The 13,734-nt window shown below is 49.3% G+C and overlaps 1 protein-coding gene across 6 annotated transcripts in view; it reads right to left on the bottom strand.

The window, feature by feature from the left end:
• Window positions 1-3,176: 3,176 nt before the first annotated feature.
• The window catches only part of BCOR (BCL6 corepressor), a 44,833-nt gene continuing 34,275 nt past the window's right edge, over window positions 3,177-13,734 (bottom strand). For all 6 annotated transcript variants that reach the window (XM_036270463.1, XM_036270462.1, XM_036270461.1 and 3 more), the window contains 6 exons: window positions 13,437-13,664; window positions 8,427-8,593; window positions 6,835-6,980; window positions 6,317-6,394; window positions 5,951-6,107; window positions 3,177-4,337 (listed from right to left, as the gene is read on the bottom strand). In XM_036270463.1, the coding sequence (XP_036126356.1) occupies window positions 4,046-4,337; window positions 5,951-6,107; window positions 6,317-6,394; window positions 6,835-6,980; window positions 8,427-8,593; window positions 13,437-13,664 (1,068 nt within the window). In that variant the 3' untranslated portion in view covers window positions 3,177-4,045. The remainder of the gene's footprint in view (window positions 4,338-5,950; window positions 6,108-6,316; window positions 6,395-6,834; window positions 6,981-8,426; window positions 8,594-13,436; window positions 13,665-13,734) is intronic.

The raw sequence follows: 13,734 nt of genomic DNA, 5'->3' as shown, positions 1-13,734 counted from the left end.
TCAGAAGGCTCATAATGCCTTGATGTTCCTTTTTCAACTTTCTATTTTTGGTAAGGTTGGCACTCATGATCATTGCCTAGATCCACTACTTCATTAAGGGTTGTAAAATGATAACATTCTATCATTTCTTCGTATCCTGGCTGGAATACTTTTGTAAAGTGTAACATTCCCTTTGATATAGGAAGGGCAGGGAAAATGCTTGCCTCTTTTCCTTCATTTGCCAAGTTTCAAATGATGTGGTTTTTGCCAACATCCCTCCAAAAGTGATCGATTTTTGCGTAGCTTTATAAACTCGGATTTGAATGTATTTTGTGTTTGTATTTATATTCGTTGCAGTCATCCTCACTGATACTCAAAGCAGCCCATGTTTATCCAATTGGGACTTCTCCAAGTTGGCTGCCCAGTCTTTTTGACACAGTTCCACCAGCTTGTGTATATCCATACTCCCCTCAAATTATCTCCCTTTTCAAGCTGGAATCAACGATTTCTTTCTAAAAGGAACCTCAATTCTTTTTGGTGGGAAAAGGTATTTAGAAACCACAGTCTGAAAGCTAGTGGTGCTCATTTCCATTGGTCATTGTTTCTAAGCCCTTTCAGGGGAAGAACTAGGAAACATTTAAGATAAAATTCATTGTAAGTTCACAGTAATACTTTTAACTCACTGGATCACCGGTTTATTATAAAAGGATATAGCTCCGGAACAACCAGATGGAAGAGATACATAGGACAAGGCACAGGGGGAAAGTGAGGAGCGCCCATGCACTTTCCAGGAATACCTCTTCCCCTGCATCTCCTCATGTTCACCAACCCAGAAACTCCCCTACTTCTAATTCAAGTTCAGCACACAATTTTTATCCAATCTCAGCAATGTTACATCTGCATCTCCTTTCTCCCAGTTCTCAACAACATCAAATATTTTTTGCTTTATCTCACAACACGAAAAGGACAGTCTCAGCATAACAAGGATGAGATTACTGAAAACAATTTAAAATGTTTTTGCATTTTTCTGTCCTTAGAGTAAATCCACAAGGCTTTATATAATCGATTTATTGTGTTAAAAGTCACTGGAAATAGTTCCTTCCTGTATGGTTGTGCTACCAACTGAATACCTCGGTTCTCGAACATAATTCGTTCCAGGAGGACGGTCGAGAACCGAATTGTTCGAGAACCGAAGCAATGAAACCCAATAGGAAAGCGGACTCCACAAAGCGTGACTCTCTCTCTGCACTCACACTGATGGCGCAAGCAAGGCGCGCTGGGCCGAATGAACGCCATTCGGCTCAACTCGGCTCATCTCGGAAGTTCGAGTTCCAAATATTTGTTCGGATTCCGAGACAAAAGTTTCTCGAATCCCGATTTGGTCGAAAACCGAGGCGTTCGAGAACCGAGGTATCACTGTACAGTTAGGTTTATTTGTTCATTTTGCCTTTTGATTTGTAGGCATTGCTTTTGGTTTATAATTATATAAACTCTAAAGTCAAATCTTTAAAGACGTTCAGAGAAGTGCACTTTCATCCCTTCCCCGTGCAGCCTGTTCTTCCTCGAGGTAACCATTGTATAAGAGGTGTTTATTCTTTCATTTTTTAAGCAGATATACGTATATGGTTAACTACCCATTCCCAGCTTAAATAGTAGAAAACCATGCATACTTTTCTTCATCTTGTTTTTTCTTTAACGATATACTCTGAACACACTAAAGCAATTTAGAGAGCTACTCCTCAACTCCCTGAACAGCACATCTCAAGTTTCATTTGGTACTCCCAAGTCTTGCCCAAAAGGGGATCCCTCTCGCATTCACATACTGCTTATCTGACAGTGCTGAATTTTCCTGTTCCCCACTATGCCAGGCTTTTCCACACGGCCAGGCCACAGTTTGCTGACCCCTCCCCTCCCCATACGTCAAGACCCTCTTCAAGTGTATCATCTCCACAGCCTCTTCCCTGATCCCAGAACCCCCTTCCATCCACTCTGCCCTGACGTTCTCAGGGTTCAGTGCAGGTCTGGAAAGCATTCTGAACACAAATGGATTTGATACAAGTAATCAGGTGCTTATAAAATCCTTGGGAGAGCCAGAGGAATGTGAGTCAGGGAAAACAATGGAAACATTGGGTTCAAGAGCAATAGGCCGAAATTGTCATCCAGGCATCTGAATGCTGTCGTCACTACCACTACTGCTTCTCATCACCTACAAAGCTGAAGACCCAATGTTAGAAGGTTGGTCTAGTCACTCCAAGAGGCCAGCATGTCTCCCTGACCTTTTTTTCTTTTTCTCACCTGAGGATATTTTCCCATTTATCTTCAGATAGAGTGGGAGGGAGGGAGGGAGGGAGGGAGGGAGGGAGGTAGAGAGAAAAACATCGATGTGAGAGACAACACATCGACTGGCCACCTCTCGCATGACCCCGACCAGGGCTGCAACCGAGGTATGTGCTCTTGACTGGAATCGAACTCGTGACTCTTTGGTCTGTGGGCCAACACTCTAACCGCTAAGCCAAACTGACCAGGGCTCCCTGACCTTTCTTATTAGCAGCCACTAGAGCAGGAAGATGCCTCTACTTCTGCCTTCCAAACCAAACAGATTCCTAGCTGCAAGGGAGTCTAGTAGTTTCCAGTTTTCTAGCCTCTGCAATTAAGGAGAGACATAAAAGGAAGTGGGACAGAAATTGAGGACCAACTGACAGTACCCAATATGGATACTGCTGGAAAAAGTAAGAGCAGTGGAGGAGCAGAGTAGTCAAAGTTACAGGCCTTGACTATCAGGCCATGACAGTTTGGACTTGACTTAGAAAGTGACTGAAAAACATGAGGTCTGGAAGGAGAAGTGACACAACAAAAGCCCAATTTCTGCAAAAGTACTCCTAAAGGTAAAGGGTTGGCCATGACGGAACTATTGTAGTGTGTCAAGGCCAAAGGCAACGTAAAACCTGACAAGGCTTCAAAGAAGATGGGGAAGATACGGATTTGAGAGACATCGAAATATATGTCCACAAATTGGGCTTCCAGGATAGGACTCCAAATCATATTCTGAGCATAACTCCTCTGAAATCCTCCAGTCTGCTTTTGTTCAGAGACTTACAAATTGCCCTAAAGTCATCTGTAGGGAATTGACTACCAATACTACTTATAAAAAATCTGTAATGATTTAGGAATACATAGGACACAACATACTTCAATGGTCTCCTTTCTTCAAGAGGTTTATTGCCTTTTAAGAAAATTTTTGTAAAATATAAATACAAAGGCAGAGAATTTACTTACAAAGTTAAAACACAGATTTCAAACATAAACACACAATTCAGAAAATTTTAGTTTTATGTACATTTTCAAGCAACCTCAACATATTATGTTAGTTTTCAATATTTTACAGGGTACAGAAAAAAATAGCTCAAAGTCTTCTTTAAATAAGAGCATAAAATGTTTAAACATATAAACAATCCGGTTTGATGCGTGAAAACTAATTTCACAGCTTTTAAATTAGGATATAAAAGTTTCATACAATTAGTTGTTGTGTGTGGATATGGTTTGAATTTATATTACACGCTACTGGATTACATCCAATAGCATTTACCTGGGCTGAGCAGGTAACTCTGTAAACAAAACATAAAGTTACAACATCACCAAGTGCCTTCACCAAATTCACTCCCCCAAACCAACCACACAGTTCTGACCACCCTCTAAATGGTTACGGCCTCTGCCATCCATCGGAGCTTTGTATGAAATTAAGTCAAAGTGTGGCGCTCCCTTTCCTCATTTTTTTTCCTTAAAAAAGAAAAGAAACAAATCTTCCAAGTAAAAACAAACATATCCCAAAGCATGTGTGCATTGAAAAGTAAAGAAACATTATAACAACTTCGTAAAAACTGACTTAAAAGTTTAAAAAGAAAAAGAAACATGTTTCTAAGTCCTTCCGACTGGAGTCATTTCTCTTATATAAAGAAGAGATATTTTCATATGTAATAGTGTCCTTTCTTTACAGAAATAGTCGTATTATGACACATATGCACAAGGATTAACACTATAACACACTGTACACGCGGGCCCGGCGAGTTCACCAGTAGTCGTCTGAGACCACGTCGCTGGGGTGCAGCCACTCCATGGTCGAGCCCAGCAGAGTCTGCAGCTCGCTAGTGAACTCAACCAGATCCAAGAGCTCCTTGCTTTCAGGGTTAAAGGCTTCCAGGTCTTTGGAGCAAGAGAACAAGAGACTTGCTGAAACTTGCCGGTAAAACTCTGCCTCTGCAATGGTGACAATTTCCACGTTTGGGAAGTTGCAGCGGAATATACGGGAGGACATTTTCAATTTCTTAAGCACGTCCGAAAGCAACAGCCAGTTTCGAGGCCTACAAGAGAAAGGCAAGTGGTTCGGGTTTCTGGCAAAATTCAAAGTGCTTTCCAAGTATTAAATGCCATCCGGGCGCGCTCGGTCCTTAGCTGGAACAGGGCTGCTTACTTCTGCTTTGCCGCCCCCCCCAGTGCCCACCATACCTAGAAAAGAGGCTCTACTTCCAGTGGTGGGAACTCTGCACGCATCTCGATTTATTAAGGGACCACCTAGGAGGACCCACCAACTTGGCCAGAAGCTGGGGCAGCACCTCTGGCGGGGCCACCTCACAAAGCGCCTCATCACAGGCTGCTGGCGCCGATGGAAACCAACAGGCAAAGACTTGCTCATTCAGCCCGGGCTCAGCTCGGGTCGTCACTCTCCAAGTGAGTGCCCTGCTCTCGTCACCCGAGGAGGTCAGTCACAAACGCCTCTTTGACCTCTCCTGTCCTCTACCCCTCACGAACAGAGCCTTATAAATACAGAAGGCGGGCTGGCTCCCCTCCCCCCCACCCCCCAGTGAGAAGGTGTGTTACACTCCTTACGTACACTCGGGCCACACTTTACGATTTCTATTACTAATCAAATGTCACTGTGACAACACACATGTTTATTGCCTCAGAGCCTGAGGAGGATGTTAGTCATTCAGCACCATGGTCACCAGGCACAGAACAGCCTCCTGACAGGTACACCACAGGGGCAGTGGCCCGACCACAGGGGCCAGGCTGGATCTACCCAAATCTGATGACACACGAGATCCCAGGTGCCACACAGTACTTTCCCTAATCTTCTACGAGAAGGGGTTACAGCATTAGTATAGCCCAGGAGACCTCAAATGCCTTGGGAGGCTCCCGTGGTGGCCTGGTGCGGAGGCTCTTAGGAGTCCCTCTCAAAGAGTCTGGTGGCTGAAGGGTCCAAGCTGTGTCAAATTCCAGTCACTGACTTCAACGTCCTTTGAGCTTTAGGGGTGTGTTCTGATGAGGGCAGTTATCACAAGCTGTGCTCCCTCCCCCTAGACACTTCTGGAAAAGATCTACTACATCTTTTAAAAAATTGTTTTTTCGCCCTGGTCGGTTTGGCTCAGGGGTTAGAGCATCGGCCTGCGGTCCGGAGAGACCCGGGTTCGGTTCCCGCTAAGGGCACGTACCTCGGTTGCAGTCTGTCCCTGGCCCTGGTTGGGTCCTGCAGGTGGCGACCACTTGATGTGTCCCTTTCACGTCGATGTTTCTCTCTCTCTCTCTCCCACTCTATCTGAACAAAATATCGAAAAATGTCCTCGGGTGATTAAAAAAAAAAAAAAATTTTTTTCTTTATTGATTTGAGAGAGGGAGGGAGAGATGGAAACATCGATGAGAGAGAACATCGATCAGCCCCTCCTGCATGCCCCGCACTGGGGATCGGGCTCACAACCTGGGCATGTGCCCGGACTGGGAATCGAACCAGTGACATCTTGGTGCATGGGTCGACGCTCAACAACCGAGCCACACCCGCCGGGCTCTACTGCATTTTGTGAGGTTCATGGATGCTCAGGAATGCACTCACCCACCCACTCATCTGTTTCAAGGGGTTTCTAACTCCTGCCACCCCAGGAGCAGCCGAGCTAGTTCTCAACCACACGAGAGCCATGCTCACCCCTGAGCGACGGACACTTGGATGTTGTAACACGGTAAGAGGGGGCTTTCGGAAAATTCAAATTCAAACACATCACTGTAGGCCTCGTCATCATCATTCTGGTCCTCCGGCCCTGGGGGGTTTGCTAAAACATCATATCCACTTTCATCATCTGGCTCTAATGGAGGCAAACGAGAAAGAGAGAACTGGAATCAATCACAGCAAGACTTCAGCTATTGTCCAAAAAAAAAAAAAAAAAAAAAGGACTCTTTAAAGATTCTTTCCCAACCGAGACCTGCTTACAGCACCCACCACCCCTCACCCACACCAGAGAAACGTTCTGTAACGCATTCACTTCCCACCGGACTAAAAAGCGGCGCTACTCACCACACACAGAGCTTCCATAGAACTCCCAAAAGCTGCCGGAGTCGTCCTCACCGCGACCCTGCAGGTCTTTTAAATAGTCTGGAGGGAGAAAAACAAGATAAAACCTGCTGGTGAGAATCAAGTGCTGGCAGAGTTAAGGGACATCTCACTTCCTTTCCTCCCCACGACACGCCCTTGGCGCACTTTCCAACGCCGCTCTCTGCGGTTCCGGACCTAAACCCACACACCCCGTCACCTGTCCCCACGAGGGACGGGCCACCCTTGCCCTCACCGGCCCCTAGAGTCCAGCAAAACAAAAGCCAGGCTGGCAAGCTGAGGATTCCACCCAGCCCGCACAGGCAAAAGCAAAGCATTCATCTCTTCTGTGAATCCTGGACCTGTTCGTTCACAAACTAACCTCACACGGCTTTTCCCAGTCAGTAAACTTAAGGTAAACAAGGGTGGACCCGGTGAGGGAGAAGGGTGTGAAGTCACCACCTAGATGTTTGAATAAGACCATTTCTGGAACTTTGTCGTACCTGTTAGGAACTTTTCCATAAGTTCGCTGTGTGTCATTTTCATAATGGTTCTACCTGAGTACGTAGCCAAAGTAGGGTCAGCACCATAGGAGAGGAGCAAGCGGACAATTTCCAAATGATCGTTCTCGACAGCATCGTGGAGCGGCCTAGGAGGGACGGGAGAAGGGTTCAACTTGTGTACACAGTGCTGGCCTCTAGCAACCGGCCAACGCAGGCACGTGCGGGCCAAGCGTCCCAGGAGCAACGCTGCATCAAGGAGTGTAAGGTCACTGCCGCTCCAGCTGGGGAAACCGAGGCAGTGATTCGCCCAAGGTCGAGCAACATCTCTGTTTCGGGCCTATTTCTTAGATGGATGTATCTTAATCCACAGCCTAAGAAGGAACACGAGGCAAAAGGAAACCATTTTCGACGAACTTAAGTAGTTAAGCGAACTTACAGGGGTCAAAAACCACACCATTATGGAAGCCAATAAGAAAAGCAGTTGTTATGCCATTATTTAAAAAGCCTACCCCGATTTTATTATTATTATTTTTAACTATTTTTACTTTTTGGGGGGGAGGTACGTGCCCCTAGCGGGAACTGAACCCGGGACTCTCTGGTCCACAGGCCAATGCTCCAACCGCTGAGCCAAACTGGCCAGGGCTATTTTTTAAAAAATTGATTTTAGAGAGAGGTAGAGAGAGATAAAAACATCGATTGAGAGCGAGACATCGATCGGCTGCCTCCCACTGGGGACTGAACCTGAAATCCGGGCATGTGACCTGACCGGGAATCAAACCGGGAACTTCTTGGTGCATGGGACGATGCTCAAACCGACTGAGCCACACCGGCTGGGCCTACCACATTTTAAAAAAGAAACTAGGTGCAAAGTGAAGCCACTCCTGAAAGCTGGAACCCCCAAAGCCTAGAGATTAATGATCAACCTTCTGGCCCAGAACCAGAGTCACCAGGACAGGTTCTCAGGAAGGTACAGGGCCCTCCCGCCAGTGCCCATTGGGGCACGAAACCCTGCCCACAGCCCCATCCTTGATTTGGAAACCAAAACACCAAATACATTTCACTTCTGCTGATGTTATGACATGTCGGGGAGGGCCTAGCGCCCCGCCTCCCGGTAGCACCCCATGCACACAACCAGGAAGACGTTTGAGCTGACTCAGACTCGGCCTCTGACCCCTGAACCCAGGTCAAGGACAGGGTGTGTGGGCTACGGATGTGGGTGGACAGGGCAGGTCCTATTCCAAGCCAGTGGCAGTTGGCCCTGTTTGGATTCCTGGGACTGTCAGCTCCAGTATTTTTTAAATATTGTGATTTAATAGATACTGATGAAGAGCCCGGGGTCTTAAAAGGCCACGCGTCCAATTATTCAAGCAGGCTTGACAATTCCGGGGACTTTTGTCCGTTGGAGCATCGCCAACTTTGAAAGTTCTATCTCAACTCGCCAGAAAGGTCTAGTTGATTCCAATCCAGAGGACTCTTCCATCCATGTGCTTCCATGTCCCTCTCCATCTTTCCTTCTGGGATTTCCCGCGGACCCTGAAAACCACCGCCTGTGCCCCAGCAGGGCCAGGCCGACTGCAGGACCCACAACTGACCTGGTTCCATCCTGGGCACTGCAGTTGACGTCAGCGCCGTATTCCAGAAGGTGCCGCACAATGTTCAGCCACCCCCTAGCACAAGCCTCGTGCAGGGCACAGTATCCGGCGTTGTCTCGGTGGTTCACGTCACAGATCTTATTCTCCAAGCAGTACAGGACTACCTCCTGTAGGGAGGGAAGGGGGAGATGCCATCAGACCCCCGTACCATGCACCTTGTAAGGGGGACCTCTCGTGGCTTGGCAGTGCCCGCTTTCAAAGGCATACATCCTTGGGCCCAAGAGCCGACTACAGCGGATGCAGGTGGAGGACACCTGGGGGAGGGGCGAGAGCATGTGTGAAGGGCTTGGTGATGGAGACAGTGTCATCTGGGCTCTGCAGACTGGTGACTGTATGTGAAACCTGGCTCTGCTGGCCCGGCAGCCTGGCCCTGGACAAACTACCCTTGAAGTTCCCTAAGTGTCCATTTCTGTCCCTGTGAGGCAGGACAGTGAGAGGCTCTAGGGTGGCGGAGAGGACACAATCAGATAGCTGGGAAAGCCCTCAGGCCAGGGCTTGGCACGGCCAGCACAGAGGTGTCTGGCTTCTAATATCTTAGATGACACATTGACAAGTACAGGGCATTCTCAAGAAACAGAGCCTGCGGTGCAAGTGCTCCTGTTTGTATGTGAGTAAGAGAGAGGCGCTGTCCGTGCATCTCATACATCACCAAGACATGACACAAAATGCGCCAAAGTCCACCCCCCTCCATTTTGCCTCAGCCGCCACCGCACTTGGGGTAGAATCAATATAACATTTTGATATTTGCTTTCCGACAGGGATCTGATGTACCATATACTGCAACCTACACCTTTCAAGAACTAAAGAAAATAAGTCCACCCTTGCCCGTTCTCAGAAGGTATTCTGTGTCAACAGTTTGCATTAGAATCCCTGTATTATTTTACTTCTTTTGGCATGTTAAAATAGTAATATGAACCGCTCCTAGTAAGCAGAGCAGTAATTTATTCAATGTTTTATTACCTTGACTAAGAAAGTTTTCAAACACATAAAACAGCATTTGCCACCAGAAAACACGTTTCCCTCTTTTCCAACAAGTCGTGCCCGGCAGAGCTGCAGTTCTTTTTTTTTTCCTTATCCTTACCCGAGGACATTTTTCCACTTTTTCCACAGATAGAGTAGGAGGGAGAGAGAGGAAGAGAGAGAGAGAGAGAGAGAAACATGGACGTGAAAGGGACACATCGAGTGGCTGCCACCCGCACGACCAACCAGGGCCGGGGACAAACTGCAACCGAGGTACGTGCCCTTAGCGGGAACCGAACCCGGGTCTCTCCGGACCGCAGGCCGACGCTCTAACCGCTGAGCCAAACCGGCCAGGGCAGAGCTGCGGTTCTGAGCAAACCCGGCACATGGCCCAACACATGCTCGACTTGGTCAGGGGAGCCGGGTGGGTCACAGCCGGCCTCTCTGTGACAACTCTTATATACCCTTTCGAGGACATGTCCATCAAAGGTGACCCGTCACTTGGGAGCTCCTAGAAGGTTCCATCTGTGAACCTGCTGCTGCATGCTGGGCAGCAGTCCCGTCCGAAACGACGGGAGGAAGGGAGAAGGCAGGCCCACAGGCGCGGTCTCCGTTCAGATCCTAACCTGCCAGAAAGCCCACAATGCTCTGGGCTCCCAGGCCACCTGCCCCGAGCCCCGGTATCCAGGATACCGCATGAAGCTGCTGCTCTTTTAGCAGGCCCTCACTAGCCAGCCTTGAGCGGACGGCTGCAAGCTAATGAGTTGTGTGCCCCAGCCAGGGAGAGGCCCTGTCACGTGGCTCTGGGATCAGGTCTGAGCACCACCAACTGCTGTGCACGGATCAATTTACCCCGGGTCCCGGCGGCCTGTCTGGTGTCCTGTCAACCTAGGGTTTATTTGCTCTGACAATTATGGCCTTCACCTGGAAACCTTCATCGCTACCATGGCTGATACGAGGGGACCTAGAAAGGAAAGGACGGCAGAGCCGATGCGTAAGTCAACTCTTGCCCTGGAGGATGGCAACAGAGGCGGTGCTAACCTACAGCCAGGCTGCTCTCGCTATACACACAGCACTTCTCATTTCCCTGAGTGAGTACGTCTTCTGTGGTCCCACAGTAACCCGTGAGTTCAGGAAAGGAAGGGGGTTCTCATCCAACGCTGGGGGAAACCAAGGCCCAGAGAAGTTAAACCCCAATTAGCGTTAAGTACTAGACCTAGGACTCGGGTCTTTCGGTACCTGGGCAGCTAGGAAGATTCCAGAGGGCCCCAGCGAGAAGGATGCCGGCCAGCCAGAGGTGCCAGCCAGCCATGACCAGCACCCCGCAGGCTGGCTCTGTGAGGGTCAAGGGGGCTAACTACCTTCTCCTCGCTGGGAGGGCAACCGCTGTCACCAGCAGTCGAAGAGAATGGTTAAGAGGCCGGCCAAGCCTGTCTACCCAATACATTTCTGGGTTTATTTTCTACCCTAGAAATGGGAGTGCTTGACGGGCAGCCCACCCATTCCCAAACAAAATCAAACTGTTTTTCTTGGACAGTTCTCTGTTAAGCGGCTATAAGCCGAATGCCATTAACCACAAAATGTAACCATAAAGGCCATAAACCCGACATTGTTAATTAATTAAATGCCTCATTAACTTTTTTAAAAACATGATTTATTCAATTCATAGAAAATTTAACCATCACCACTAAACGCACAAGCATGTGGTTGCACATTGGCCTTTTAGCCTGAGAAACAGAGGCCTTTTCACTGGGAGGGAAAGGTTTGAGTGTCTCTGGCCATGCAAGCCGTCTATTTAACACAGAGGGTGTTTCCAAACCTCAAGAACCAGATTAACAGGACATAAAGCTCGGACAGCCTTTTTACTGCACATGGGATCTTTAGCTAAGCAGAAAATAACAATGGCAAAGACCGACTCCAGGAGAGCCCTCCCGGACCTGTGTGTTCAAACTACACCTTTACCCTCGACTGGGTTAAGCAAATTGTCCTTCAACTTTGAAAGATTTAAATTGCCACATCTCCTGACTGGCTGTCATCCTGACAAAAATCCTGCCTAAAGAAATCCTAGGTGCCCTGGCCGGTTTGGCTCAGCGGTTGGAGCGTCGGCCTGCGGACCAGAGAGTTCCGGGTTCGGTTCCCGCTAGGGGAATGTACCAAAAAAAAAAAAAAAAAAAAGAAAGAAAGAAAGAAAGAAATCCTAGAAAGTTGGAGTCTTTCATCTAGTAGTTGAATGTTCAACATCAAAACTAGTGAGTGACCTGTGCAATTTCCACACCGAAGGGAAAAACAACAAAGCAGTTGTCCTGACATAAACAACCCCTAGGCTTCGTGTGCCTTCCAAGGCCTAGTGGCCTAAAAAAGTCGGGATCAAGTGCTCCTCGGTCCGGGCCTCAGTCCCACCGGCTCTACAAAAACCAAAACGGAAACTTCCTGAAGTGGCCCACGAGGGCCTCTTGAGGTCTCTGGTCCCTAAGGGGGACTGGTGGAAAGGATGCTAAAATCAAAGGCAAGGCCAGGAACAGGTGCCCACGCAGGTGGAGCAGGATGTCCTCCCGCTCCCCACCCCCCACCCCCCATCTCCAGTGTCTGCCGGAAACACCAGTCTAATTTTTTCAAGCACGACTAGGGAACACGTGGCATGAGGGGGTCGAGCTCAGTGCCACATACAATATCTACCCTGTCCTCCTAGGTTGCCACTATGTACTCTGAGGTCATGGAAAACCAACCAGCTGCGACTGGGATTTCGTGAGGTAACTACGCAATATTTCCAGAGGGTTCTCTCCAGGTAATCCAGAGATCTCCAGAAGAGAGACGTTGACACAAACAACAGCACGTACAACCGACAACCGAAACCATCCCCCGCACTAAGAAGGTGCCAGTGCCTCCAGCGGGCTCGAGGCTGCCACGCTCGGAAGGGCTCGCTGCACAGTGGACCGCGGCAGTGTCGGGGGCTGCGGGACCCCGAGCTCCGGACCAATCCTGCGAGCCCCCCGCAGGAGCACGGGCCGGCATGGGTCCTGCTGCCCCGGAGCTCGTGCACACCTCCACTCTCAGCTTGCTGAGCCGCATTTTATTTTCACCATTCAACTCCCAGAGGGCTGATGCCAGCATAAAAAAATGCCTTTGCCCTGTGGGCTATTACATCACAATTTTCAACTGACAAGCATGGTGGGGGAGCTGCTCGGGGCAGAGGGAGTAATCTATCTCGCAGAGGTTTGGAACTGTACAAAGGGCAATTCCAATGCAAGCCGATGTGGGAGAGGAGCGGGGTGGGGGAGGGGCGGGGCGGTGGGGGAGGGGCTGGGCTTTGGAGCCAGACTGCTGGATTACTACCTGTACAAGTTGTCATTTAACCTCTCTGGTTTCCTCATCTGAAAGCGGGCTGATACTAATGATTACCGCACAGAGGTGTGGAAAGGGTGAAATGGGTTACTTTGGATCATACGGGCTTAGAAACATCTCTCTCTCTTTCTGTATCGCTATAGCAATGTAGGCCACGCCAGCTGGGGACACGCGGCAAGGGCACTGAGTTTGGGGCAAAGCCTGAGCTGCCCCTCATCCTCAGCCCCCTGGGCTCTTTCCCTCTCAGAAGGAGGACTCGTGTCTCCCTCCATCCCCTACCTGCACAGACATTTCCTGCCCGCAACCCAAAATAGAGCTAACAACTTCTCCCCCTTGCTAATCAGAATCCAAAAGGGCTCATTAAAATTCCCCCAGTCGCCAAGCCCTGGGTTATGTCAGATTTTATATCAGAGATAAGTGAGAGAGATGGGAGGATGCCAAGCAGCCTACCTGCCTGAACACGAACGGAACATCAGAGAGGCCTCTCTTTTTCCCAGCGCGATTGAACAGGCCACCAAAGAGCTGGCGGTGGACTGGGGCGAACACAAACATCCTGCGGGACGCCCAGCCCAGCGCGCCCCGGCTCCCCCAAATCAAGGGTCAGCAGCCTGTGGTTTCTGAATCCAGGGCACCTCCGACGACGCTCACCTCGTAGCCGAGCCGGGCGGCGCGCTGCAGGAGGGTCTCTCCCGCGTTCTTATTGACAATCAGTCTCCGTGCCTCGGGCGGCATCGGGCGGGACTGCGCGGTCTCTGGAGGGGAGCTGGAGCGAGGCAGCTGCGAGGACTGGTCGAAGGGCTTCTGGTCCTGCTTGGCTGGTGACAGATCATAGTCGGAACTGGACTCAGGCCGCTTTCGGAATCTTCTGACGGTCACCTGTCACAAAACGAGGCAGCGCACACGTTGAAGGCAACCCTTCCACAGCTGCCTCTTCGTTGAGTTATAA

The sequence above is a fragment of the Molossus molossus genome, unplaced genomic scaffold (genome assembly GCF_014108415.1).
Source record: "Molossus molossus isolate mMolMol1 unplaced genomic scaffold, mMolMol1.p scaffold_m16_p_2, whole genome shotgun sequence".
Classification (NCBI taxonomy): domain Eukaryota; kingdom Metazoa; phylum Chordata; class Mammalia; order Chiroptera; family Molossidae; genus Molossus; species Molossus molossus.
Note: the sequence above shows the minus strand (reverse complement) of the source record. Positions and strands in the feature narration are given on the sequence as shown.